Source organism: Bos grunniens, chromosome 1 (genome assembly GCF_055505025.1).
Source record: "Bos grunniens cultivar Pamir isolate PY7600 chromosome 1, Bosgru_T2T1.0, whole genome shotgun sequence".
Taxonomy (NCBI): Eukaryota; Metazoa; Chordata; class Mammalia; order Artiodactyla; family Bovidae; genus Bos; species Bos grunniens.
The window spans coordinates 60,463,838-60,491,019 of NC_141165.1; the positions used below are offsets into that span (position 1 = coordinate 60,463,838).

A 27,182-nucleotide genomic window follows, 5' to 3' on the forward strand; every position below is an offset into this window, starting at 1 on the left:
GGGGGGAGGGGCGCGCGCGCCAGACGACGGGCCGGGGGAGCCCTAGGGAGCCACTATAGGGCAGACGGCGCGCGCGTCCCCGAGGGGCTAGGAGCCGCGAGGCGGCAGCGGCGGGCTTGCGCGCGCGGTGCCGCCGCTGGCTCAGTTCTCCTCTCCTCCCCTCCCCCCACTGCCGCCCTCGCTCTCCCCCGGGCGGCCGGAGACGGCGGCGGCGTCTGCGGGAAGCCGTGTGTCTCCGCAGTGACGTGGGCGGGCCGAGGGCTCGGTGACGTCAGAGGGCTGTGTGTAGCGATGTGTGTGGGGTTCGGAGCGGCGCCGGCACAGCCAAGGGGAGCGGGCGAGCGGCGGCGGCGGCGGCGGCGGCGGCGGCGGGCACAGGTGCGGCCTCGGCTTGCGGGGCGGGGGGGACGCAGAGGTAGGCTAGGGGCGCGCGGCTCCCGGGGCGCCCGAAGGCGGCGCCGGGCGTCAAGGGGAGTTAACAAAGCTCGTCGGGCTTCCTCGGGTGCGGAGGCCGTAGTCGGGGGTCCGGATGCTGGGTCCCGGGTGGGGTCGGGGCCACGGAGGGGGCGCGGGCCGGGTGTCCTACAGCGGATGATGCCTCGCTTATCCCGAGTGATGGGCGCCGGCAGTGGCCGGGTGCTGCACTTGACTGGACCCGTCGGGACCCCGAACCCTGGACGCCCGTCACTGTCCCCTTCCGCCCCCCGCCCGCCGCCCGTCTGCGCTCCGCGGGGATGCCCCGGGCTCGACCCGGTAGGTCGGCGCTCAGCGACTGGGAGGTCCCGGCTCGTCGCCCCTCCCGCCCGCTGACCCCTCTCTCCTCTGCCCTGGGCAGACGAGGGGAGGTGCAGCCTTAGGGGTGCTCGGGTAACACCCGAGAACTTCCCTGGGAGAGGGTGCGCGGGGGATTTCCACAGTCCTGCCTGCGGCCCCCTTAGCGGGGCGGTGTTGAGAGGGCACCGGGGTGTTCCGAGACTGCGGGGGGGGCGGGGTTTGGGGAGTCCTTTTCCTCCACTTCCCACTACCCGCTTGCAAGCCTGAGGCGTCCCGGGTCCCTTGCCGTCCTCTCCCCGCCTCCGCCTTGGGTTTAAGGTGGGTGAGTGGCTTTGCGTGGGCCGAGGATTTCAGGGTTTGAGGGCTCCCCATTCTAAGTCATGCCTCCTGCCCTCTTCCTTGGCCTGCGTAGGCTGAGGTGTTCCTGTGGTGGGCGAAAGTCAGTACGTTGGCTAGTGGCCTTGGTACTTAACCCTTTGGGTCTGTTTTAAGGTAAATTGCTGGGAGTTTGGCTAGCAAAAATTTCTGTTTACTAGATTTTTTTTGGATTTTCTCTCAAGAAGGAAGTGGAAGAAGAATCTTTGCTTTTTCCCTCTTCCTCCATTTGCATTCTTTGTGAGGTCTGTCTGCCTTGTGCTTTTTGTCCCGGATTAGTCTTATTCAAGGATGGAGATTCCCAGGAGTGGAGTCTATAGCTTTTGGCTTCCATTAAGCAAATTCACTAACCTTTTAAAGGGAAAGCTAATTTTTGCCTATAGCTATTCCAGAAAAATAACGTACACTGACTAGATTAATTATGCACTTAAGATTGTGACTTGTGTGTGGTAGATGTGTTATAACTGGTGTTTGATTTTTAGATGAAACTGGTGGGTTTTTTTGTTTGTTTTTTAATTAAGAGATGGAATAATAGGTTATTTTAGTTAAAATAGATTATTTTAATTAAAATTGCATAATTGAGAAAAAACCTCTAGTACTGAGTTTTGGGTGAGATGATTGATCCGTTTAAGGTTTTTCCTTTTCTGGGTTGGAGTAAACCTCTCCCGTTTGAGGGATATTATTGCTCCCTTTACTCATTTGCTAAATTGCTTTCCGATTTAAATGAAGGTACTTCTAATTAACTGGTGTTAGATTGAAAGAAATCACTCAAGTGTCACCTTTGGTAAAGTGAACTCAGTTTAAGATTAAGAAACTAGTTTCAAACTGACCCTTTGGCCTCTGGAACAAATTCAAATGTAACTCTTCCTCAACCCCCTTCTCTTCCAGATTAATTAAAAGAAGAATGAACAGTAATCCTTGAAGATAACTGGGCAGATTTTTCTTTAGGTTTCATTTTTAATACAGAAGTTCAAGTGGAGTCAGAGTCTCTTGTTACTGGTGTGAGGGTTTATTCAAGCCTTCATTTTGTTCACACAGACCAACAGATCATCATTTTTAGAGAAGATATCCACCCCTCCCCCCCTTTTTTGGTATCCTTGGTGCCAAATACTAAATTTGGGTGCATAATTTTGACACAAGTGATTTTTGACACAAGCATAAACTTTTTGGGTGTTGTGCCTAAAACTAAACCAAACTGTTGCACTGAGCATGGACATCTTGAATTGAGAGAACTGGTAACTTGATTTTAGTACATATACCTGAACATTAAAAAAAACAAAAAGGTTTCCTTGGAGGTGTGCCTCTTAAAATTATTTTCTTTGTTATTAGACATAATTTTTTTTATAGCACTGGCAGTACTTATACTGAAGTATTAGCAGAACCAAACAAAGTTGCAAAATCTATTGAGTAGTGTAGGGATCTCTCTATGGAAATTTAAATTTTCTTTGAGAATAAGTTACCATAAGTATTGGTATTCATCAATTCTCTCTCTTAAAATAAGCAACTAAATAATAATGCAAATTTCAGACTTACTTGTTTAACACAATAGTTTTTAGCAATGGAAAACCTACAGACGAATTTTTCCTTGGTTCAGAGCTTAAATAAAAAATTGAATGGGATGGAAGATGATGGCAGCCCTCCAGTGAAAAAGATGATGACAGACATTCATGCAAATGGAAAAATGATGATAAACAAGTTGCCAGCAGTAAAGAAGGAACACTTGGATGATTATGAAACACCAATGGAAACCGACGAAGAGCATGTCAAGAGGACCTGCGCCTCTGTGCCTGAACCTTTACATTTAAATCCTAGTTTGAAACATACTTTGGCACAATTCCATTTAAGTAGTCAGAGTTCTTTGGGTGGACCAGCAGCGTTTTCTGCTCGGTATTCCCAAGAAAGCATGTCACCTACGGTATTTCTGCCTCTTCCATCTCCTCAGATTCTTCCTGGTCCACTGCTCATCCCTTCTGATAGCTCCACAGAACTCACCCAGACTATGTTGGAAGGGGAGTCTATTTCTTGTTTTCAGGTTGGAGGAGAAAAGAGACTCTGTTTGCCCCAAGTCCTAAATTCTGTTCTCCGAGAATTTTCACTCCAACAAATAAATACAGTGTGTGATGAATTGTACATCTATTGCTCAAGATGTACATCAGACCAGCTTCATATCTTAAAGGTCCTGGGAATACTTCCATTCAATGCCCCATCCTGTGGGCTGATCACATTAACCGATGCACAAAGACTATGTAACGCTTTATTGCGGCCGCGCACCTTTCCTCAAAATGGTAGTATACTACCTGCAAAAAACTCATTGGCCCAGCTGAAGGAAACTGGCAGTGCCTTTGAAGTGGAACATGAATGCTTGGGCAAATGTCAGGGTTTATTTGCACCCCAATTTTATGTTCAGCCAGATGCTCCATGTATTCAGTGTCTGGAGTGCTGTGGAATGTTTGCACCCCAGACGTTTGTGATGCATTCTCACAGATCACCGGACAAAAGGACTTGCCACTGGGGCTTTGAATCAGCCAAATGGCATTGCTATCTTCATGTGAACCAAAAATACTTGGGGACACCTGAAGAAAAGAAACTGAAGATAATTTTAGAAGAAATGAAGGAGAAATTTAGCATGAGGAATGGGAAGAGGACTCAATCCAAGGCAAGTTTTTTTTTTTTTTTTTTAAGTAGGAATTTTGAACACTGGTAATAGTGTACTTTGAAATTGTATATTTAGAATCTAACTTAAAGTATTACTGCTCATTCAACAACAGCAAAAACTATTGATCTGTATAAGATGTTTGTATTACACATTTTAGGCTGTAAAGTGCTTCCTGTGTGTGTTCTCATTTGATGTTCCAAACAACCTGCTGAGAGAAATGGGATTATTCCCATTTTACAGATAAAGAGAATGAGGCTCAGAGATCAAGTGACTTTCCCAACGTTATATAAGCAGGGAGTGGAGGATTTGGGGCTTTTTTCTTGAGTCCGCTTTCTTTTTCACACATTTTGCCTTTTGATGACTGAATCAGTTGTTTTCTTAGGACTCTTAATTTACACTTTGGTCTTATCTCCATTTGCAAATGGTGTATTGCTAGCCAAAACAATTCTGGTAATGGGCTCCAAACAGCATTTTTCAGAGGTATATTTAGGATTTCTGACATTGTTTCTGTAATTGAATATTCAGACTTCATCAATATTGGAAACAAATGCAAAAGACAGATTGATCTGAAGACTTTGTGATTCTAGTCTCCAAGATTTTTTTAAAGAGGAATAATTTAAAAATTTATGACAGCTAGAATAAAGATTATTCTAGATTAAATAAACATGAATATAAAAACAACCAGCAAAGAGATTTTAAAGTTATTATTTTCTCACTGCGTTATTTGATAGGCTAAATGAGTATCTTCATTCCAAGAGTTTGAATACCTGGCTAATAAGATTTAGGCTATTAAATATTCAGTGTGTGGATCTGGTTTTAAAATATTTTCCTACTTGAATAAAATCAGTATAATAGCTAACACTGTTAAAACGTACCAAGCATTGTTCTTGAATAGTTTTACATACATGATTTTATTTTATTGGTACCACAAAAAAGGTGGCTGTATTTCATGGTAAAAATCTAATCTTTCCACTGTTAATTAGCTTTTTATTCCTTCAAATAGTCTATCTTTTCTCGTTCACAGAAGAAATGAATGAAGTGTACTAAATGACTGAAGGTTATTTATAGTGAGACTAGAGCTTAGACAAGAACCCAAGGTTGAGTGTCCTGTGCTTCAATAGGGTGTCTTTCCCTTTTGGGAAATTTAGTTTTCCCAATAGGGACATTTAGTTACAATGTAGTTCTAAGACAGTGATTTGTTTCAGAAGCCCAGTGAAGATACTTTCAGACTTGAATTCAGGGTAGTTTGCTCCTTGCTGAATCCAAAGCATCAGTACTTTGAAATTCCTCGCCTGTGGCTACTAGATAAGTTTATATTGTTCTGGTGCCATTATTAACTGATTTTAAAGCATAGTTAACCTCAAGCCAGTTCTCACGTTGTTGGACTTGCTTACAACTGGCCTGGTCAGAAGCTGAAGATTGTGCTTATTACAATTGTCTATATTCTCAAAATGTGGAATGCCCCCCCTTAATATTTATGGTATTTTGCCCTAACCTAACTAGAACTCTTATATGTCCATAGGTGGCCACATTGTTTGCCAGATGTTCTTGGTCTGATCTTGATTGCTCTGACATAAGCATTTTGGGGATAAATTGCTTTGCCTAATGTTCTTGCTCTGTGTTTGTGAGAAAAAAATACCTGAGAACCATGATAAAGGTTAAAAAAAAAAAGGTGATGAATTTACTTAACTGAAACTGAATGTGCTAGGGTTTGGTTAAAATTGAAACCGTCCTTCATCTGGATGTAGTCCTTTTATTGTATCAGAATTTATTAATTTGAATTCAGTTTTTATTTGGGGAAGATGTGAGTTTTTTTGCCATCTTTTTACTATGTTATTTTTTGCAGTATTTGCTACAGTGTTTTTGGCATATTTTGGTATTTTTTCTAATTTAATGTGAATTTTAAGCAATTTAAGAGAATTTAAGAAAATTTTCAATAATCAAACCTTTCAGAAAGAAGTTTGGGGGGAGTTCATGTATAGTAATGTGTGCTTGCCACTTCACATTTTGGAAATACGTTCCTCAAAACATGTTAAAGTAGTTCTTTTTTGAAGTTCAGATGAGAGACCAGTCCCAGATGGGTTGCATGCTCCTGGCTGTGTAACTGATAAGACGGTAGAATCGGGAATTGAATGCAGGTCTTCTGACTTGAAGTCTAGAAATTTTCACTACTTTTCCCTAAAGCACACTCCATAGCAGAAACTGAATTTTGAGAAACATTAACTTTTCTTGTCAACTTACCTTCGTATAATGGTTCTTAAGCTCTCTACTAACTTTTATATAGACTCAGACTAAGGTATTTTACTGGGAAGGGAGTAAGGAGAAGGTCCTTTGACTGGGGAACATTTTTCATTATCTTCTATGAGTCATTGAATTGGTTGCCCAACAAACCAAATAGATCCAGAGGAAGTTCATTTTAAAAAGTCAAAATAGACTTTTTTTAAAAAAATTAAAGAATAACCTACCGTATAGCTCAAGGAACTCTGCTCAATGTTAAGTAGCAGTCGGGATGGGAGGAGAGTTTGTGGGAGAAAGGATACATGTATATGTATGCCTGAGTCCCTTTGCCACCAACTTGAAACTATCAAAACATTGTTAATCAGTTATGCTCCAATACAAAACAAAAAGTTTAAAATGCTTAAAAAATTAAAGAATATACTAAATATATTAAGTTCTTATCTAAAGGGCCTTAGGTTTAATCTGAACACTAATATAATTGGGTATGTTTAGCTAAAGAGCAGTTTTCTTGCTTTTAAAAAAACCCCCTCAAACTCAGTAGGCAATTGTTTGAAATGTAGCAACTGTTAAATTATTTCTAAGGATGAAAGTTATATTAGTAATGGTTACCAAACTATTTGCATAACTATACTGACTTTGCATAGTTAGGACTTAGATGAGAGAAATAAGTGGGATATGGTCAGTGTTCTAAGTGGAGACCTGACTATTCTTTGCAGACACCAAAGATAACAGTATTTTGAACTCTTTCTTAGGTCACCACAAGAAATAATACTTGATATTAGATCTGCCTAGCTTGCTTTGCAAAGTGGTGTTATAAAAACTAAACTACCTCTTCATATCATTTGAGTTTTTTATGTTTTTATTATAAAAATGATTATAGTATTTTACAGTGTGCAAATATATGCAAGAATATAATTTTTCCAAGCTTGGATTCTTTTCCAAGCTTCCAGTGTTATTTGATCTAATTCTGATTTTGTTGAGTCTTATGTTTCTATCTGGAAAAAGGTTTGCCAAGCAAACTGATCATTTGTAAATAAAATTTGAAGAGTAATGTTTACTTTGGATTATTTTCAAGCACATTAGAAAAACCTATTTGTAGTCAATTGATAAGATCTTTATAGGTGATTCTTTCCTGTTAGAGCATGTGGCCAACAATCTCCAGATCACTAAGTAAAGATGATTTATGCCCTTATTTTTTTTTTTAGGAGTTAAAATTTAGATTTCTAGCATTTAGACTTGACTGTAAAATAGTATAGTGTTTATTCCTACTTAGGGAAAAGGCCCTATGAATTATCTGTGATGCGAATAGATTACTTAAAGATATCAACTTAGAAGTTTTCCTTTTAAAGTCTATTCAACATTTCACTTTTAGTATTGCATTTTTCTTACAGTTCATTTCTGTAGAGGTCATTTGGAATAATAGTACTACAAAAACTTTCTCCCCTCTTGTAAGCTATTTTTGAGAGTTACTTTTGTTTAGGAAGTGTGTTTCTTAGTACAAACCTGAATGAGGGAAGGAAATACACTAGAGAGGATGGGTAACTATAAGAGTTGTGTTGGGACAAAATATGTAATATGTAAAATACTAATTGTGATAGATTTGATGGTAATTTGTTACATCAGAGGCGTAGTTTGCATTTTATGATTAGCATAAATTTTTATCAAGTGGTGGTAAGCTCAGAATCAAATGAAGTATTTGTGCTCATAGAAGGGACCAGTATGAATATTTTTGTCTGACTTTCTAAAATTAACAACTATCTTAATGGGTTTAGAGACTCTAAATTCTGGGTTTTCCCAGAATTTAGTCTAGTGCTTGGCATGTCAGTTACTCAGGGAAAAGGAAACTTTTTTAAACTGAACAAATTTTTAAGAGACAACCCTGTATTTTAGAATAATTGGGATTTTTTTATTTTGAAAAATGATGGTTTAACCCTTAATAAACATATAATTTGCAAGTAAACTATTGAATAAGACAACTGATCAAATGAGGGAGTGGATGTAAAAGTATTTTTGAAGAGTCTAGAAACATAGGATGATACTTCAAACTATGATTGAAATATTTACTAATATGTAATTTTGGATTTTTCCTTTCCCCACTTTTCTTGATTTTTCTAGAAGTATCTGAAGATATTTCTAAGTAAGATAACTGAGTATTGGGCTCAAATGTATCTCACATTAATTGTTTGTACACAGTAATTATATTAGTTGGATATTTGTTTACTTACCAAAATGAAGTTTGCAAGAAGAAAGTATAAAACAAGTTTGTTATAAAATATGTTATAGGGACATTTCAGTGGAATCATTAGAATGGCTTTGGGAATAGTGCCCCCTTATGGTTTAGAAATATAGTCTGTTCATTTTTATCATTAAAAAATGGTAGAACTTTTAAAAATGTTAATATTTTTAAAAAGTCTTCTGCTAAAAAAACTTTATCCTTTTGGTCTGAGAAATGTTGAAAAACTTCAAGGAAATCAAGTCTCCTTAAAAACTTTGAAGAAAAGGGATAGGCCTGAATCAGTGCATAGTCAGCCAATAGTGTTCTTGTAGCTATGCATATGTTATAATTTATGCCAGTTGAGAATAAGGAGGAAAGCAAGAATTGGATAATTTTAATGCCTTTAGAATTCTGAAAGCAGAACATATGGAGCCAGGACTCAATTTGATCAAGTAAAGAGGTAAAATTAGTGTGGGAATATATATTTTGTCCATGTGTAAAATTTTGCTCTTTTGAGGTTTCATGTATGTTACATGTACATTAAAGTAATGTAAGGATTTTATTTGACTACAAGAAACCTAAAGAATATATAATTAAACCTTAACCATTTTTAAGGGTGTGGTTTAGTTCCATCACTAAATACAGTATAGCCCCATGTTAGGCAGAAAGAGTATTGAATAGGACAGATGTAAGTTAGTTTCCCTGGAGGGGGCCATGATGGCCCATTCCAGTATTCTTGCTTAGAGAATCCTGTGAATGCAGGAGCCTGGTGCACTATACTCCATGGGGTTGCGAAGAGTTGGCCATGACTGATGTGAATGAGCACACACACACACAGTTAGTTTAAAACTCATTTTGATTCTGAAACTTAGAAATGGGTCACAGAAGTGTGTGTGTAAAGACTAGCTGGAGGCTCCCTGGGCCAGGAATGCATCCTGTAGTTTCTAAATGTAGAAGGTGGTAGATGCTTAACAAAGGTTTGGATAAGACTGAATGAAAAGTCTTACTAGCCGTAGAAAGCTACCAGTGATTTTCAAGGAGGAAAACAGTTTAGTTTTAAAGCAATATAGCATTTTGTTTTTATTTGTGGTATTGAATTTATTTTACGGTTTCAAATAACCTTAAAAGTGTGTATTTTGAGTATCTTTGGGGACAAAGAATACAAAAATTAAACTTCACTAAAAATCACTTTGGTACATAAAAATAAGGCTTTTACTCCTTTTTGAAAAGGTTTTTTGGTGTGATTATGGAAGCACTATAGGCCCATTATAGTACATCCTAAAAAAAGTGCAAAGAAGAAAACAGAATTTTCTCATCATTTTACCATGGAGTGATAACCACCATGGGAATTTATTCCTTTATATCTGTAATGCTTTGTATTACAGATCTGTGCAAAATTATCTGTAGAGTGCGCTTGTTAATTTAGGACTAATTGTTGAAATAATACATTTGGATAAACTGTAGAACTTGCACTTAGAGCAGCAGTCATCAAATTGCAGTTTTTCATCTATATACCCTTTCCCATCTGGGGTTCTCTGAGGAGAATTAAGCCCTTTAGAAAGATTGTATATAGTACTGTTCTAAGTACTTCGGAGAGAAGTTAATTTAATGCATACAATGGGGACTTTGCAGAATTTAGGCTTGTCTCTTGAGAACCTCAGTTGAGAAGGATGGGGGGATGTAAAGGAAGTCAATTTAGTGGGTCATCACCACTTTAAAAATACATGAAATAGAGTAAAATTTTAAAAGTGCATTCTATTGCACATAATAAAATAGTTTACATTTTGATGTTAATTTACATTATATGAAGGTCAAAATAATCTCAGTTTTTTAAAAGCATATATCCTGAAATGGGATAAAAAAGCAAAGCCTTACATTTACATAGATTAACTTTTGACACATAGTTTAGTTAAAGGATGTATGTGACATGTAAATTTTCAAATAATTGCAATATTAAGTGAACTAGACACCATAGAATGCCACTGTAAAGAAGTTAATTTTTTTTAAGTCCCAGAAATTAACACGATTTTTATCAGTTTGTTCAGATAGAAAAGGAAGTGATGTTATACTACTGATTTTTACATGTCTTTGTTTCCATGAAGGATTTAAATGATAATTGCACATAAGAATGTGAGCCTTTGCTTTTCCTGTGCGTGTTTTTAAGCACTTTAAACCTAAAATTGGCTTTATGAGGTAGATGACACAATTTTGTAGTGTTGAGTAGCAGGAGACATTGCTGATTGCTGATTGCTGCTTGTTGTGGTTGTTAGTTGCTAAGTTGTGTCTGATTCTTTGGGATTCTGTGGACTTGCCAGGCTCCTCTGTTCATGGGATTTCCCAGGTGTGGGTTGCAATTTCCTTCTGCTGGGGATCTTCCCCTTCCAGGGATCAAACCCACGTCTCCTGCATTGGCAGGCGAATTCTTTACCACTGAGCCACTGGGGAAGCCCATGATTTCCTGCAGATCATCTTTGATAAGTTAGTGGAAGTTCTTAGATCATATTGTTACAGGTTTGTATCAGGTTGATTAATAATTATAATTAATCATTACAGTGATTACTTTTACAGTGAAATGAGGCACAAAACTAAGCCTTAAAATGCTACCTTGTAACACTATTCCTATTTCAGTTGTTGAAACACTCATTCACAACATGTTGAAAGTATTGAGGAAACCTTATCCTATTCTGAGAGATTCCATTTCTTTCAGTAAGAGTATGTTGGCAGCTGTCTGATAGGGTGGTAGGGTGTCTAGTGTCCTGAAATCATTTATGGACCACTTGAATGTCTTAGTATTATACATAATGAACTTGGTAGGGACATTTGCTTTATACCTAAGGAGTTATTGCTTAACAGTGTGTTCAGTCATGTATTTACTAAGGTTGCTAACAATTTATGTTTGGCTGTATAAAATAATGTGTATTTAATATGCATTATATTTTATTTAATGGAAGCACACCATTATAGGTGTGAAATATGGGTATAGACTATGAAATAGGTATAGACTATGAAATTTACCAATCTACCAGTCCTTCATACATATACTGACTTATAAATACCAAAATGTAAAAATTAATTTTTGTCTTCCTAAATTCTATTTTAAAAAATTCTTTTCCCATATAGTAAAAAAATTTAATCCAGATTTTTTGAGGGGAACTTTTAAAATCCCATCAATACTTTGAGATATTGTCTTGATTACTTCAGTTCATCAATGTTTGTCATTAGGATTTAATTAAAGATCACAATATTAATCTGCCACTATAATTAGAAACTAAGAGTGCCACCTAAAATCAGATGTCACTATTGAAGATAAGTCTGGGAGTTTTAAAGGGTTTTTGTCTTATTTGTCTATATATTTTTTTAGTGCAAATTGGAATGTATATGTACTAACGGTGCTGAGTGGATGAAATTGCTTTTGTTACTACAAAGTGATGACAGAAATACTTATTGGTCTTTTTGTAAATGAAACCAGATTTTCTATATTATTTGTCATTGTGAGACTAATAAGCATTGTACCGAAATACAGTAGTTCTTTTATCAGGAAACCTGATTATTAAAAGGTCATGTATACATAACACAGTTAAGTTGAAACTTAGAGAAACTTTGTGTAAAACATTTTCTAATATTTACTTATTTAAAATTAATTCTTCTACTATACATTTTAGACTTGTTTAAATTTTGCTTTCTTAGACGTATTTGTTGTTTTATGACTTAGAGAAAGAACTTTAGGAATGAAATCATGCCTGAAATTTTTCTTATGTGTTTCAGATGAGGATGCCATCTGTTCATTTTGTGGTAGATAATGATGGGGAAGTTGAACGATAAAAGTATTTTAAAATGTTAAGGCTCTAACTTGAGCTACTAAGTGATCTATTTCTTTTCTTTGCCAAATAATGTAATGTAGTCTGTTTTAGTGTTTAATTACTTGAAGGGAATAAATTACCCTCATATTGAAAGGTAAAAGAAAAGGCAATAGCTGTATCTTGGTGTTTCATTTTTATTCCTGATCAGTAGTAGCATTACTGCTGTGCCATTTAATTATACTGTTATTTTTTTGACGACCTAATTTGTATGTTGCCACAAATGCAGAATAGATGAGAAAATCTGGCATGACTGTGAATGTTCTGTTGTGTTCTTTTCTTAATTGTTTTTAACATGCAGTTAGGATAATTTGTTGTAAATGTGTTTATGGCTTACCACAGAATATTAGGTAAAATTAACTCCCAACATTTTATCATGGTTAGTGTTGTGCATTTCCCCATCATTTATATTATTTAATTTGTAAATCGGATCTCTAAAAATGCACCCAGAGACAGTTGAGATTCTTCAACACTTCATGGAATAAAGGGGTATTAGTAAATGTGAAAAGGACTAGTAGCAGAGTAACCTTAAAGGGGGCCACCCTGGGAATTTAATGAGCTACACTGTCATTCAGAATTCATTCAACGAATATTTATTGAGTCTCTACTGCATTGCCAGGCGTGGTGCTAGGTACTGAAAATAAGAAAGTAATTAAGACAGTCCTTGACCTCAAGCTGCTACTTAAGCAGAGGCCAGATAACCACTCATCAGGAGTCTTGTATAGGAAATTCAAACATTTGCTAGAGGACTGCACTAGATGATCTTTAAGGTAGGTTTTTTTAAGAACCCCCTCCTCTGGGTCTCTCTTCGTGGGTAGGTACAAGAATAGGAAACAAAGGTCAGAAACGAGAGAGGGATGGGTGTTTAAATAGAAACGAATGTGCTAACAGTTATTTAAGGTGGCATTTGAAGTTTAGAGATATCATAAAAGCAAAACTATACTGAGTGTGGATTATGAATAAAAAAGTAAAACTTATACAAACTTATCAAGCTATAGAATTTTGAAATGAACATGATCAAAATTGAGTCAGATGTGAAGTCAAGATCTTTGGCTGAAGAAGTTTAGAATTTGTTATTCTGAAGATTTAAAATCCAGCTATCCATAATAGTAAAAACTTTTAAATATAAATATCAATTTTAATAGTTTTAATTAAAAAAATCTGGAAACTGTTGATTTCTTGGGCGGTAGTACATCCAGGATGTCTCAGATATAAAACTGATGTAAAGTGGAGCTTTCTTTATTTTCTAAATAATGAATTTAACAAATGACCTCTAAAAAGGAATTTCTCATTTATTTTGAGCTGATCTTATATTTCATTGATTTGTTAGAATGAGCTTTTTGTTCATTAACACCTCTTTCATTACAGTGTTGGGGTGAAAAATGTTCTGCCTAAATGAGTTTTCTAGATAATGAAACTACTCTTCTCAGCACTGTGTCTTTTTTAAAAACTTTAACCTTTTTTAAAATCTAAAATGCCAAATACTTTTCAGTCTTTCTAAGTGTATGTATGAATATGTATATATATGGTATACTACTTATGAGTATAAATATTGACTATAACTATGTCATATTGACTCAAGACTTCTTAAACATTAGACACTCTGTTGGAATAAGGATAGGGAACAGTTGAGATATATTATTTTTCCTAGCCTGTGTATGAGAAAGCCCTCTGATTGTCTTGCTTTTTGAATCAGTTTTTGTGTTTGTGTCTTGTAATTCTTCTCTCTCTTTAGGCTGTCAGCTGGCACCTGGCATCTATCATTTAGTATTTCTGTTGCCATTAGTCAGTTCCCCTTCTAATTTATGGTAGAACTAAGCTATAGGCTGAGAAATTATGTAAACAAATGATTGTTGTATTTTATAAATAAGCAGTTGATTTTGCCCCAGATCCTGAACTTCTTTAGAACACTTGACCAGGATTGTGAAGTTTTAAAACAAATTCTACTCTGTATATAGAGTCTAGAGGCCCTCACTCAATGCTCACCTCTTAAATCCTTTCAAAATATTATTCTTTTCCCTATAATCTTATGGCCTTGTTAGTCTTTTAAATTCTTTGCCCAATAATTCTTAACAAAATGTTGATCTCCCAATATGTGTATGTAGGGGGAGGGGAGACGTGTAAAACAAACCAAATGAGGAAGTTAGTAACCACAGGTTATTTATTTTTTCTCAGTTTCTGAGCCTCAGTTTTCTGATCTGTAAAGTGGAGATAATTGTACCTAACTTAATAAGCTATTTGTTAGAATTCAGCAGGATATAAAGTTCTTATCATGAACTTTGAGGTAGCCAGTTACCCTCTCCTTTTCCTTTATTTACAAGTACAAGGCTAAAAAGAGCTTTTCCTATTTATGATAAAATGTGGTTTACTGATAAGTGTTAGCAGACAAAGTGGTTTCGAAATTTGGCAAAGTATTGCTGTAGGATGTTATCTAATGTAGTATGCTAAGAAATACTGTACATTTGCAGAGTACTGTTATTTAAAATGGATTTTTAACACAGATTCCATAAGTATGATATTTGATGAAATCATTTCTGGTAGTCCATGTTAATACACATGCTGAAGCTGTTCTTGTGATGAGGTAGTTAATGTCTCTTTGAGTTTTAAGTGACTAGACCTGGTATTTTAAAGAAAGACTGCCCTATTCAAAGATGATTCTTGAATTACATAATTCTTTACTAGTCAGTGTTCTCCAGAGGCAGCCTACAGCTCTGTCGAATACACACCTAAGATTAACCATCATATCTTCCTTCAATAAACTTTTCCACTTCTACATTTTCTACAGATAGATACACCACCAGGAATGGAATTGCAGTCATGGTATCCAGTTATAAAACAGGAAGGTGATCATGTCTCTCAGACACATTCATTTTTACATCCCAGGTGAGTGGGTATTAGCGCGTTCGTTCCTTCATTCAACATCTATACAGCAGATGCTTTTCTAGGCTCTGGGAATTCGTTATATCATTTTAGGGTGGTTTTTTTTTTTTTTTTTTTTTTTGCTAATCCAGGGAATGAGTTCAAATAGGTTGAATATTTGAATTAACTTTTTTTGTATGTTTCTATGTTTTTTCCTGGAAATATGTTATTTCCTTTTTGCCCTAAAGTGGAAAAAATGAAAGTTTAAAAATTTTCCTTACTTCCCTTCAAGAGGTAAACCAACTCTCCAAGAGTGTGGTGTACAACTTTGATTTTTTTAAAATGAACCTTTTTTTGAACTTAGAGGTTTTCATAGTAGCCACACCCCTCAAAATCAATGTTCATATTTTCAATAAAGATACACCTTAGATTATAAACTTTTTATTTAAAAAAACCTAGACTTTTATCTGCTGCTGTACACATTTATCTCCTCAAGCACAGTGATGGAGAATCTCAATCTTACATTTATATAGTTCCTTCTATTCCTTTTACATTTGAAATAAGCTTTGGAGCAGTATTAAACCTGTCCGTTTTTTTTGCAGGATACTGAGTTTTCACCCTCAGAATTCATGTAATTGGTCTAGAGGGACAATATAGATGTCCTGTACAAAGAAAATGTAATATAAGAGGATATTATTTAGAACTTAGAGGATGAAGTGTTAGGTCACTTAAATGGTTGCATCTTTTGGTTAAAGGTTAAGCAGATTATAGTTAATCATATGGTACTTAAATATCTAGCTCAAATTTGTTCCATAGGTCTCTCAGATAATCTCTTGCACAATTTTATGTGAGCTTTGAGCAAAATTGGTATTGGTGGTTATCCCTTTGATCTTAGTTTTGCTTGATTTTATTATTGCTGTTTTATCAAATTAAGTAGGAAATATCAAACTATTTTCAGAAGATTGCGTGGTGGAGTCTGATCCAAGGAGGATAGCCCAGTAGCTGGGCATTGTTCAGAACACTGATTGTTTTCTTGAAAAGAGAGAAGGGCCCTGGAAGCTTTGGGGCTGCAGTGAATCAGGCCATAGCCATGCAGTGTGGCCTGAGTCAGCCTCACTATAGCAGAGCAAGGGCTCCTTGCTTTGGAGGGGTGGCACACAGGGAAATGGTCCTCCGAAGTACCATGTAGTTTGTTTTCTTTGGGCATAAACATTACCTACTCAGGGTTGTTGAACTGCTGTGTAAAGTACTTCATGGTTTTAGTTCTCATGAGGTTTTGAGGGAAGGAAAACTGATTTTCTTTTCAGTGAGTATCTTTTTATTGTTTAGAAACTGCTTTTTGCAAAATAACAGAAATATCCTCATAATTTTGCTCTTTGTGCCTCAACTACTTACTGACATTTTCAAGAATTCTTTTCTAAGACCCTTATTTTCTAAATTGTTGCATTATCTGTTTTGGTTAAAAAAATTGTTTAGCTATAGAAATTGATGTTAATATATTTTTACCTAAATGTAATATGTATCTTATTTTGCCATTCTTTGTTTTCAGCTACTACTTATACATGTGTGATAAAGTGGTTGCACCAAACGTGTCACTTACTTCAGCTGTACCCCAGCCTAAAGAGGTCACAAAGACAGAGGCAAGCAAATCTATACCAAGACAGTCAGAGAAGCCTCACAGTAGTGGGAAACATCAAAAAATAGTGTCTTATCCAGATGTCTCACTGGAGGAACAGGAGAAAATGGATCTAAAAGCAAGTAAAGAATTATATAGCCACTTAGGTAAGGATTCAGAAATTACCTTTTTAAAATCATGTCCCTAATCAGCATATTTATTCAGCATTTTCAAAAAGAGGGTTTCTTTTAATAAGAGAATTTTCCGAATAATTGAAGCTTATATCTTAAAAAAAAAAAAAAAAAAAACACCTTTCAAAACTCTGAAGTCTGGGAAGATCCCAGGTGCCGGGGAATAGCTAAGCCCATGTGCCACAGCTGTTGAGCGTGTGCTCTAGATCCCAGGAACTGCAGCTGCTGAAGCCCGCCCGCCCTGTAGCCTGTGCTCTGCAAGAAGAGAAACTACAGCAATGAGAAGCCTGCACACTGCAATGAAGAGTAGCCCCCACTTGCTTCAACTAGAGAAAAGCCCATCTAGCAACGAAGAGCCAGCACAATAGGTAGCCAAAAATAGATTAATAAAATTATCTTAAAAAAATATATGATAATCTGTAAAAATATTGAATCAATTATGTTGTACACCTGGAACTAACATGATACTGTTAATCAACTGCTTCAATTAAAAAGAGAAAGAAGTGTACTAAGTGTAGTTAGGTATAGGACTCAGAGACATTAAGTTGTGGAATAAACAAGGATTGAAAATGAATAGCTGTGGGAGCCAGGCAGATGGCATAAATGCAGAATGCTGGCTGGACATTTAAAAAAAAGCTGCATAGTTAGAGTGCCTTTTAAAATATGGTGGACCAAACAAGATATGTCTGCTCACTTGCTGCCTGTGTTACCCTCTCTGTAGCTACAGAGTTTTGCCTACAGCTTAAGCAAATGTAACAATTCTTGCAGCTTTCTCAGAGCAATGGAAGAATCCTTTTGTTATGTAATTGTTTTCATAGATAGTTGCGATTCTTTGGGGGGAGTTTTTACTTTAATTTTGAGATTTTCCTTGGATTTAACTATGGCAAAGAATAATTAGTAACATACATTTATAGCATGTTTATATTATATTTCCTAAAGTATTCTAGAGGCTTTAAAAAAATTGTTGAGGTGTAATTCATATACCATAAAATTTATCCTTTTAGATTGTACAATTGAGTGGTTTTTAGTAAATTCACAAAGTTGTATAATGATCACAATTAATTTCAGAACATTTCATCAACCTTAAATCCTGTAATCCAGAAGTTAGTCTTCACTCTCCCCTTTTACCAGCCTCTAATCTGTTTTCTGTTTTTATGGATTTGCCTGTTCTGGACATTTCATATAAAATGATTGTACAGCATGTGGCCTTCTGTTGCCTGGCTTCTTCCACTAAGGATGTTTCCTCAGTAGATGTTATAGCATGTATTATTAGCACTTCTTCCCTGTTTATGGCTTAGTAACTTTCTGTTGTGTGGATGGATAAGACCCTGTTTTGTTTATCCATGTGGACATATCCAAATATCCAGCTGATGGACATTTGGATGTGTCCACATTTGGCTGTTACGACTAATGCTACTATGAACACTTAAGCACAAGTTTTAATGTGAACATATGTTTTTATTTCTCTTGGCTATATATTTAGGAGTGGAATTGCTGGGTCATATGGTAACTCTATGTTTAATATCTTGAGGGACTGCCAAACTGTTTTTCAAAGCAACCATACCATTTTCCGGAGAAGGCAATGGCACCCCACTCCAGTACTCTTGCCTGGAAAATCCCATGGATGGAGGAGCCTGGTAGGCTACAGTCCATGGGGTCACGAAGAGTCGGACACGACTGAGCAACTTCACTTTCACTTTTCACTTTCATGCATTGGAGAAGGAAATGGCAACCCATTCCAGTGTTCTTGCCTGAAGAATCCCAGGGACAGGGGGAGCCTGGTGGGCCGCCGTCTATGGGGTCGCACAGAGTCGGACACAACTGAAGTGACTTAGCAGTATACCATTTTCATTTCTAGCAGCAGTCTCTGAGGTTTCCAGTTTCTGCACACCTTTGCCAACAGTTGTCATTGTTTGTCTTTTGATGAGAGCCATCCTTGTGGTTGTGAAGTGGTATCTCATAGTTTTCATTTGCAATTCTCCAAGTTGACTGATGGTACTGAATATCTTTTCATGTTTTTATTGGACACTGCAAATCTTTCTCTTTTTACTTATTTGGCTGTGCCAGGTCTTAGCCGCAGCACATAGGTAGGGTCTTTAGTTGCGTGTGCACTCTCAGTTGCAGCGTGTGGACTCTAGTCCTCTGACCAGCGATGGAATCCAGGTCGCCTGCATTAGGAGTGCAGAGTCTTAGCCACTGGGCCACCAGGAAGTCCAAAGATTGCAAATCTTTGGAGAAGAACCGTTGAGATCCTTTGCTGTTTTTAAGTTGGGTTGTCTCTTTATTGTTGTAAGAGTTACGCGTACATTCTGGGTACTAGAGCCTTACCAGTTAGAGGATTTGCCATTGTGTCAGTTGTCTTTTCACTTTCTTGGTAGTGTCCTTTGAAACACAGAAGTTTTAAATTCAGATGAAGTCCAATTTGTTCCTTCTTTGGTTGCTTACTTTGGTCATCCACTTTTAATTAATTTTTATGTAAAATGTGAAGTTCAACCTCAATTGTATATAGATACAGTTGTCCCAACAGGGTTGAAAAAGCTACTATTACTCATTGAATTGTTTTGGCACCTTTGTTAAAAACCAGTTGCCTGTAAAAGTATACGTTTATTTCTGGACCCAGTCTTTATGTCTGTACTACACATGGTTTTGATTTCTGTAGCTTCATAACAAGCTTTGCAATTGGAGATTGTGAGTCTTCCAACTTTGTTTTTCTTTTTCAAGATTACTTTGGCTATTTTGGTTTCCTTTTATTTCTATATGAGTTTTAGAATCAGTTTGCCAAATTCTGCCACACAGCCAGGTGAGATTTTGATAGGGTCTGCATTGAAAAAGTAGAATCAGTTTGAGACTACCATTTATTGTAGTCTGTTTGGGCTGCTATAACAAAAATAACATGACTGGGTAGCTTATACCATAGACACTTACCCTTTCACTGTTCTAGAGGCTGGGGAGTCTTAAGATCAAGGCACTAGTGGATTTGGTCTGGCAGGGGTTTGCCTCCTGGTCTTCTCATTATGTACCCAAATTGTGGGAGAGCGCTCTGGAGTCTCTTTTATAAGGGCATAAATCCCATCATGGGGTCTCTACCCTTATGAGCTAATTATCTCCGAAAGGTTTCATTTCCTAATACCATCACATTGGGGGTTAGAATTTCAGCATAGGAATTTTGGAGATCACTGACTTCCAGATCATGATATCGTCTTAATATTAAGTCTTCCAATCCATGAACATAGGATTCCTTTCCATTTATTTAGGTCTTTTATTTCTTTCAATAGTATTTTATAGTTTCTGTTGTATAAGTTTTATACTACTATTGTTAAGTTTATTCCTAAGTATCTTTATTTTTTTATTTTGTTTATAAATGAAATTGTTTTCTTAATTTCATTTATGGATCATTCTAGTGACTTTTGACAGAGTGGTGTTTATACTTTGTTACTTCTTTTTTACCTTGGAAGATCCATCAGTCTCGAATAATTCTACCAGCAAAAAGAAACCTGAGTCTACCACTTGCAGCTTAGCCAGAGACACAAGCAAGTCAGGAACTGACTGTGATGTTGCAGCTTCATCTCCACTTCTTGTCAAAGACGTCACTTGTGAGGACGATAAGGGAAAAATCATGGAAGAAGTAGTGAGAACTTATGTAAAACAACAGGAAAAATTGAACTCAATTTTACAGAAGAAGCAACAACTTCAGATGGTAAAATTGTTATTTAAATGATAGTCCATTGTGAAAAAATACTTTTGCATATTCTTCAAGATGAGATGCTATAAATGTATTTAACATTGTTCAGTTTTATACTTATAAGAAATATGAATATACTTTTAAATTTTTAGAGAAAATAGTTTTCAAGATAACTACTTACGTATAGAATTAATATGACACCTCAGTTTTGTAATAGATACTTTTTGTCCTTTTTTTTTCTGAATTGAAAGGTTTAATGTGATAGAAATAAAGTAAAAATTACATTGTGACTCTTTAAATTACAGGAAGTTGAAATGTTGAGTAGTTCAAAAGCTATGAAGGAACTTACTGAAGAACAGCAGAATTTACAGAAAGAGCTTGAATCTTTGCAGAATGAACATGCTCAAAGAATGGAAGAATTTTATGTTGAACAGAAAGACTTAGAGAAAAAACTAGAGCAGGTAATGAAGCAAAAATGTACCTGTGACTCAAATTTAGAAAAAGATAAAGAGGCTGAATATGCAGCACAGGTAAGAATTACACAGTTTGTATAGTGTTGCCTTTTCAATGTGGAAATTGAAGCTGTTACTTTAATTTTATTACAGAAATTACTTTTTGTTAAACTTGTTTCATTTAGGCTAGACTTTGAAATAGATAATTCTGTTAAACACAATTTTATGCTATATCATTCAAGATGATTGTTTTGATCTTGGTTGTTGCATTACTTTACATTTTTATTGGATTTCTGTAGTTTAGTTGTCCTAATTGCTAATCTCTAGCTATCTGAGTATCAGTGTTATCATAATGTAATACATGGGCTTTCAAATCAATGGCTTAACAAACGTAAACTGTTGCCTACTATGTTCACAAGCCCTGGGGCAAAAGTGCACAGTAGCTCACAACTTGGGAAAGATGAACAAGTAACTCCTAATCTGAGCATGCTGTGGTAAAAGGTATACTGAGGTGTAAGGCATAATGAAAGTGTTCTGAGTGTTCAGTTCCCTTGACCTTTGTTTTGCCCTCATTTTAAGGTCATGTCAAAGTCAGATTAATAGTATTGGATATTCAAGAGATTATACTATGCGTGAAATAGTTCATTTTTGCAAAAAGTGAATTGAAAGTAGGTCTTTGCCATGATGTGAGAAGTAAAGGAAAACCAAAACTGAATGAAAAACTGACACAATCTTCTGAATCACACAGCTGGCAGAACTGAGACAGAGACTGGACCATGCTGAGGCTGATAGGCAAGAGCTCCAAGACGAACTCAGACAGGAACGGGAGGCAAGACAGAAGTTAGAGATGATGATAAAAGAGCTAAAGCTGCAAATTTTGAAATCATCAAAGACTGCTAAAGAATAGAAACCTTCAAAGAAATCCATCTGTGTGTTCCCAACAGGGTTTATTTTTATTTGTTTACTTTGGTAAATGAATTCTGAACAATTTAGCTGCATGAAATAACTAGGCATTCTATCCATTTGTAGATCAGAGAAAGTGAAGAGATTATATATTAGTATATAAATTTTTACATTTTCCAAACGAATGAAAATGTATGTTTCTTTGTACTTTTCTTTTCAACCAGCTTCAAACCAATACTTTGCAATTTCAACTATTAGATATGATGCCTATATTTCTAATGCAGTTTAACAATTGCATACTTTTTAAAAGCTGCATTGTGTGATGGAAAATAGTTTTGATCAATTTTGTTATCCATATTTTAGACTCAATTTTAGATACAATGATGGCTTCATATTTCATATATAGAGCTACTCAAGGAGTTGTCCATTTTTTTCATTAACTCAATCTCCTTTCTAAGTTGAAAGTATACTCATTATTATAATCAAAATTTTTTTTGTTTCGTCTTGTGGCATGAATTTCCATCAGTTCCTTTCTATTTAATGTCTCCTAAGAGACATTTTGTCAGTAGAGGAATTTCATTGATGAGGTTATAGCACACCCCAAGGGAAAAGATAACATGCTTTCTTATATACTGCTGCTAAACTCAAGAAGCAGTTATAATTAGATTTTCTGTTTAAATGTGGTTATATTTAGAGAAAATTTTTTATGCAGCAACTTTAGAAGAGGGAATAAAATGTCGTAATTTTTGAACTTTTGTTTATGTTGTTAATAGTGTTGTGAAAATATTAATGTACTTGAGAAAAACTGATCCCATTGATGTACATCGGTTTCTATACAATCCATAATCCTCCTGTACAGTTTTTTATGTAGTTGTGGGTCGTACTGAAATTTATATAATGGATTTGTTTTCCTTTAAATTGTAAGATATTAAACACTTTGAAGGTTATTTTGGACTTTTGTATGTTTAAATGTTAAGTCTTACCAAATGTGCATGAATGGACCATTTTCAATTATTATTTAATATCAAAATCAGGAATTTACAGTCAACTAGTAGTGTATGATAGGTTAATATAGGGAAGTTTACTTATCTGCTACTAAGAGATTTTTAGATAGTTTTTAGAAGACAGAAATTCCATAGTTTGGGGAGGGACAACTTCTTTCTGCACTTTTTTTTTTTTTTTTGCACAGAAAAGTCTATCATTAATGGCAAATTTCATGTTAGTTAATTCTTGGCTTAAAAGATACTAGGTAAAATTCTTAGTATGCATTTTTTAAAAGAAAGTTTCCTGAAGCTACCATTAATTGACATTGTTATCTCATGAATTTAATTTTTATATTCTTGTGTATGGTACTATATGAAATTACTTGAGAGCTAAATTTATTTTATAAATAAATCAGCTAAAGTTGAGGTTATTTACTCTTCCCATAATAGACAATAGATGCTTGGTATAGAACTTCAAAAGTAAGTAGGTTATCATTTAACCAGTTATTTTCATATTTTGCTTAATGGTACTTACATAGCCTAAAAGAATTTTTGTACTTCCCAAAGTATAGTTTCTTTACTAGAATATCATCTAAATGTGTATTTTCTATTTTCCATTTAAGTTTTACTGTGTTAACCCTGCAGTTTAATTGGTTGATCCTTGGAATCTCCTTAAGGAAGAACACATGTTAAAATGACATACAGGAATAAATATTAAAAATGACATATGCTTCTAATACTTTTTATTTGCCTTTATCTGGAGAAAGAAAAACACAAAGAAATTTATGACACAGTTTCGTTTTAGTTGTGGATTAGTTGCATCACAGCTAAGGTTTTTGGGAGGTAAAACTCAAGCCTGTATAATTTATTTTTCTATTTCACTCAAAATCTACTTATGTTACTTAGTTAAAATGATAAGCTATTGAAGTTTCAAGTCAAAACATCTAAAATAATTTGTTTAGTCATTAAAATATGTTTTTAAAAATTCTAAGCAATGCTTAATCACCTTTAAATTGTCTTAAGCTCTTAATTTATTAGCTTTGAATAAAGAACTATTTTTTCTAGTCCTTCACATAAGGGAAACTTGCCACATGAAATTGTATAGTCTTCATTTTTCAGAAGATACATTAATGTGCCATCAGTTTCTAACTTCTTTGAAAATAGTGTTTTTTTTTTTAAGCCAATTGTAAATAGTATGCCTATTCTAGATAAAAGTAATTTTAAGTTAAACTGTACAACATAGCTTGAAAGTATAGAGACTTTGTAATACTTTACAAGTGGCCTCTGCTAAAAATATCTTATCCATATAATTATTCTTCTATTCTTTGCATGCCCATTTTGTGTGTTGGTTGTTAGCTTAAAGTTTGTTTTAATGTTAACTTTTGGGTGCCAGCTCATCAGGCAAGAATATTTTCCCTCAGACGTCATAATATTTTTCTTTTTAGGAAAAATATAAAAATACTTTCAAAAGCTGTGTTAAAGGAATGACATATCACAAGTGCTAGAGCATCTTTAAAAGGAAGAAAAGATAGAATATTAGTTGACTGGGTGATGAATGATGTTAAATTTGAATAATGATAGTTTCTGTATTCTAAACTTGATGAGAAAAAGGTACCAAGTCTATTGTAAAACCTGCTGTCATTGAGGAAGCTCTGAACAACCCTGGTTTCACAAATAACACTTTGAAAGAATTTGACCAATAATGTAAGTTTGGCTTGTGCTTTAGTTTTGTAAGGCATACTTTTTTGCTTCAATTTCTGTGTCCAGGAGAGTTTGGATGTTTAATGGTTCTTGAGCTAATTTTATAATATATTTAATATATTACCAGTTGAGATATATAAAATTTGTACATATTGAATTAAAAACCAGTTGCTAAAGTAGGTGTAATAGACTGAGTACAGTGATACCTGCAGGTTGGTTACCCATATGTTCTAGAAGTCATGACAGAACAACCAATTCATTTACACATCTTTGGTTTCTGTTTGAAGGAAAGTAAAATGATAAACTTGAGCAATATAATACATGCTCAAAGTTATTTCCCTATATGAGTAGTAAAGCTGGTGCTGAAGATTTTTGATCAGTTTCTAAAATTTTCTACTCAATGACTTATGTTTTGATTGCTTAGGAAAAAATCCTTACTTTTATTTGCTCTTATGCATTTAATCCACACGACAGCATATTACAGATTAATAGAATGAAAAGTTGTGCTCATACTGTACATTTATTTCTGTGCTTAAAACTACTTGTTAGTTTTTATTGAAGCTGCCAGCAATAAGGGACACATTACTGCTGTATTATACATTGTGAGATTGAATAAACAGCTTAAATTTTTTTCCTGGCGTAAGACACTTAAGCATTTCCATTATTGGAAGGAATTTGTATGGGTATTCTATATTTCATCTTGTTTAAAAGGACAGTCTTTTTTTTTTTTTTGTAAAATCCATTTTAAACTACATAATGCAATTTGGAGCCTGTTTTTTTTTAGTGATAGTAGTAAATGTTTTATATAGTGCTACTGTGTTTGAATTAAAGAGAACAAATGTAAAAACTGAAATTAAAAAATTAGGCCTAGAAAACAAAATAGTGTATTAAGTTAGTTGAATGTAAAAGAAATTTATAAGATTTTTTTCCTATAGATACCTCACTTGAAAATAAAGCACAGCATACTTAAAGTAGTTATAGTTTAAAAAAAAAATCCTACTAAAAGAATTACTAAATCTTGAACAACTCTTGGGGAGAATTGTAGTTTGGGAGAAATAAAATATACTTGCTTTTAACCATCCTGTTAGAAGTATTTATTTATCCTGATAATTTTAAGCCAACACAGTAGTCTTAAATTATTTCTGAATTTCTAATCTGTGAAAGCAGTAAATGAAAGATCTGTCGTGCAACTGTTGAAACAAATTGTTGACTACATTGACCATAATTCAATTTAAAATCTTGCCAATGATGTACAGTTTTATGGGTAAAATTGCTGTGGTTGGTTGCATTACATGACACACAAAACTGTCCTCTACCTCACGTGAAATAAGTATTTTATATGGTTTTACTATAAAACAAGACTCATCTATCTGGTCACTTAGTTTACAAATTTTGAATTATATTTATTGAAACATGACATACTGTGCTCTTAGCTTATACCTCAATTGTATTTTGTGCTGTTTTCCATTTTCATGCCTTGTAAATAACTTGTATAGATTGTGGATCAAATTCCAAATAAAAACTTTTAATGCCAGTGAAATTGATTTAAGCCTTCTTGGTATCCTGTGTGAACTCAACTTTCTTGTTTCTTAAGATTGACATTTTCTCCTTTGGTTCCTTTAAAGTCTATTCATTACACAGCAAGTGACTAGGAACTTTTTAAAAATAGTAAAATGTGAAATTCTGTGTGATTTTGTTTTATTCTGTTGGCCATACTGCACAACATCTGGGACTATAGTTCCCTGACCAGGGATCTAACCCTTGTACCCTGCATTGGAAGCATGGAGTCTTAACTAGTGGACTGCCAGGGAAGTCCCCTATGTGATGTTTTATGTGTGTTTATTCTTGCTTTAACATCCTTTCCTCACCTCCACCTCAGGTATTAGTTACTATATAACATTATTTTAAAAGCTAGAAGCTTAAAGGATCACACGTGGTATCTGAGGGGCTGAAGTCCAGGAGTAGGCTGCCTGAATGTGATGGCTCTTAGAAGGGTACTTTTCTGGTGTTAACCTGGGGCTGAAGGCGAATGAGAGCTTGACAGCTCTGATCTGCTTCCCAGCTCACTCACAGGGCCACTGATTGACAGGAGCTCAGTTCCCACTGTTTGAACCTGTCCATGAATCTCTTCAAGTCTGATGAGTGACATCCCAACTGAGTGATCCAAAGGAGGGAAAGAGTGATGCCGCAATTTCATTTATGATCTAGATTTTTAAGTCATATACTGTTTTGCCTTATGCAGTTTGTTAGAAGTCAGTCACAAAGTACAGCCCATACTCAGTTGGAGGAGATTATACAGGGTATGAACCCCAGGAGGCAGGGATCATTGGGGACTTAGGAGTCTGGTTATCATATCCTCCAAATATTTTTGTGTGTGGCAAAATGTACGTATCATTAATTTTAGCATTTAACCATTTTAAAGTGTAATTCAGTGGTATTAAGTACATTCACAGTGTTGTGTAATTATCATCCCATATCCAAAACTTAACTATCCCAAACAGCTCTGTACCTATTAAACAGTAACCCCCTATTACCCCCCCTCCAGCTCTTGATATCCTCTATTTCCTGTCTCTATGAATTTGCCTATTATAGGCAATCCACATACACAAGTGGAATCAAAATATTTATCCTTTTGTTTCTCATTAAGCATTGTGTTTCACTTAGCATAATGTTTTCAAGGT

General features: G+C 35.6%; 1 protein-coding gene across 2 annotated transcripts; it reads left to right on the forward strand.

Moving 5' to 3' along the window:
- Window positions 1–320: 320 nt before the first annotated feature.
- Window positions 321–26,045, forward strand: SKIL (SKI like proto-oncogene). Of its 2 annotated transcripts, XM_086394077.1 has the most exons (7): window positions 321–378; window positions 2,038–3,805; window positions 14,901–14,998; window positions 16,524–16,756; window positions 20,236–20,477; window positions 20,768–20,992; window positions 21,663–26,045. In XM_086394077.1, the coding sequence occupies exons 2-7, from the start codon at window positions 2,708–2,710 to the stop codon at window positions 21,819–21,821; spliced, it is 2,055 nt and encodes a 684-aa protein (XP_086250203.1). In that variant the 5' UTR covers window positions 321–378; window positions 2,038–2,707; the 3' UTR covers window positions 21,822–26,045. The 2 variants fall into 2 exon arrangements, with proteins under 2 accessions (XP_086250203.1, XP_086250198.1); XM_086394072.1 differs by lacking the exons at window positions 321–378; window positions 14,901–14,998; window positions 16,524–16,756; ... (1 more) ...; window positions 20,768–20,992; window positions 21,663–26,045 and adding an exon at window positions 619–753 and having other exon boundaries at window positions 2,038–10,272.
- Window positions 26,046–27,182: the final 1,137 nt, after the last annotated feature.

What these genes read in the sequence shown, in the direction of transcription:
- SKIL (XM_086394077.1), top strand. Translation starts at nt 2,708, where the DNA reads ATGGAAAACCTACAGACGAATTTTTCCTTGGTTCAGAGCTTAAATAAA. An exon ending in CATTCATTTTTACATCCCAG is followed by an intron (nt 14,999 to 16,523) that starts GTGAGTGGGTAT and finishes CTTTGTTTTCAG; the next exon opens with CTACTACTTATACATGTGTG. An exon ending in AGGCTGAATATGCAGCACAG is followed by an intron (nt 20,993 to 21,662) that starts GTAAGAATTACA and finishes TGAATCACACAG; the next exon opens with CTGGCAGAACTGAGACAGAG.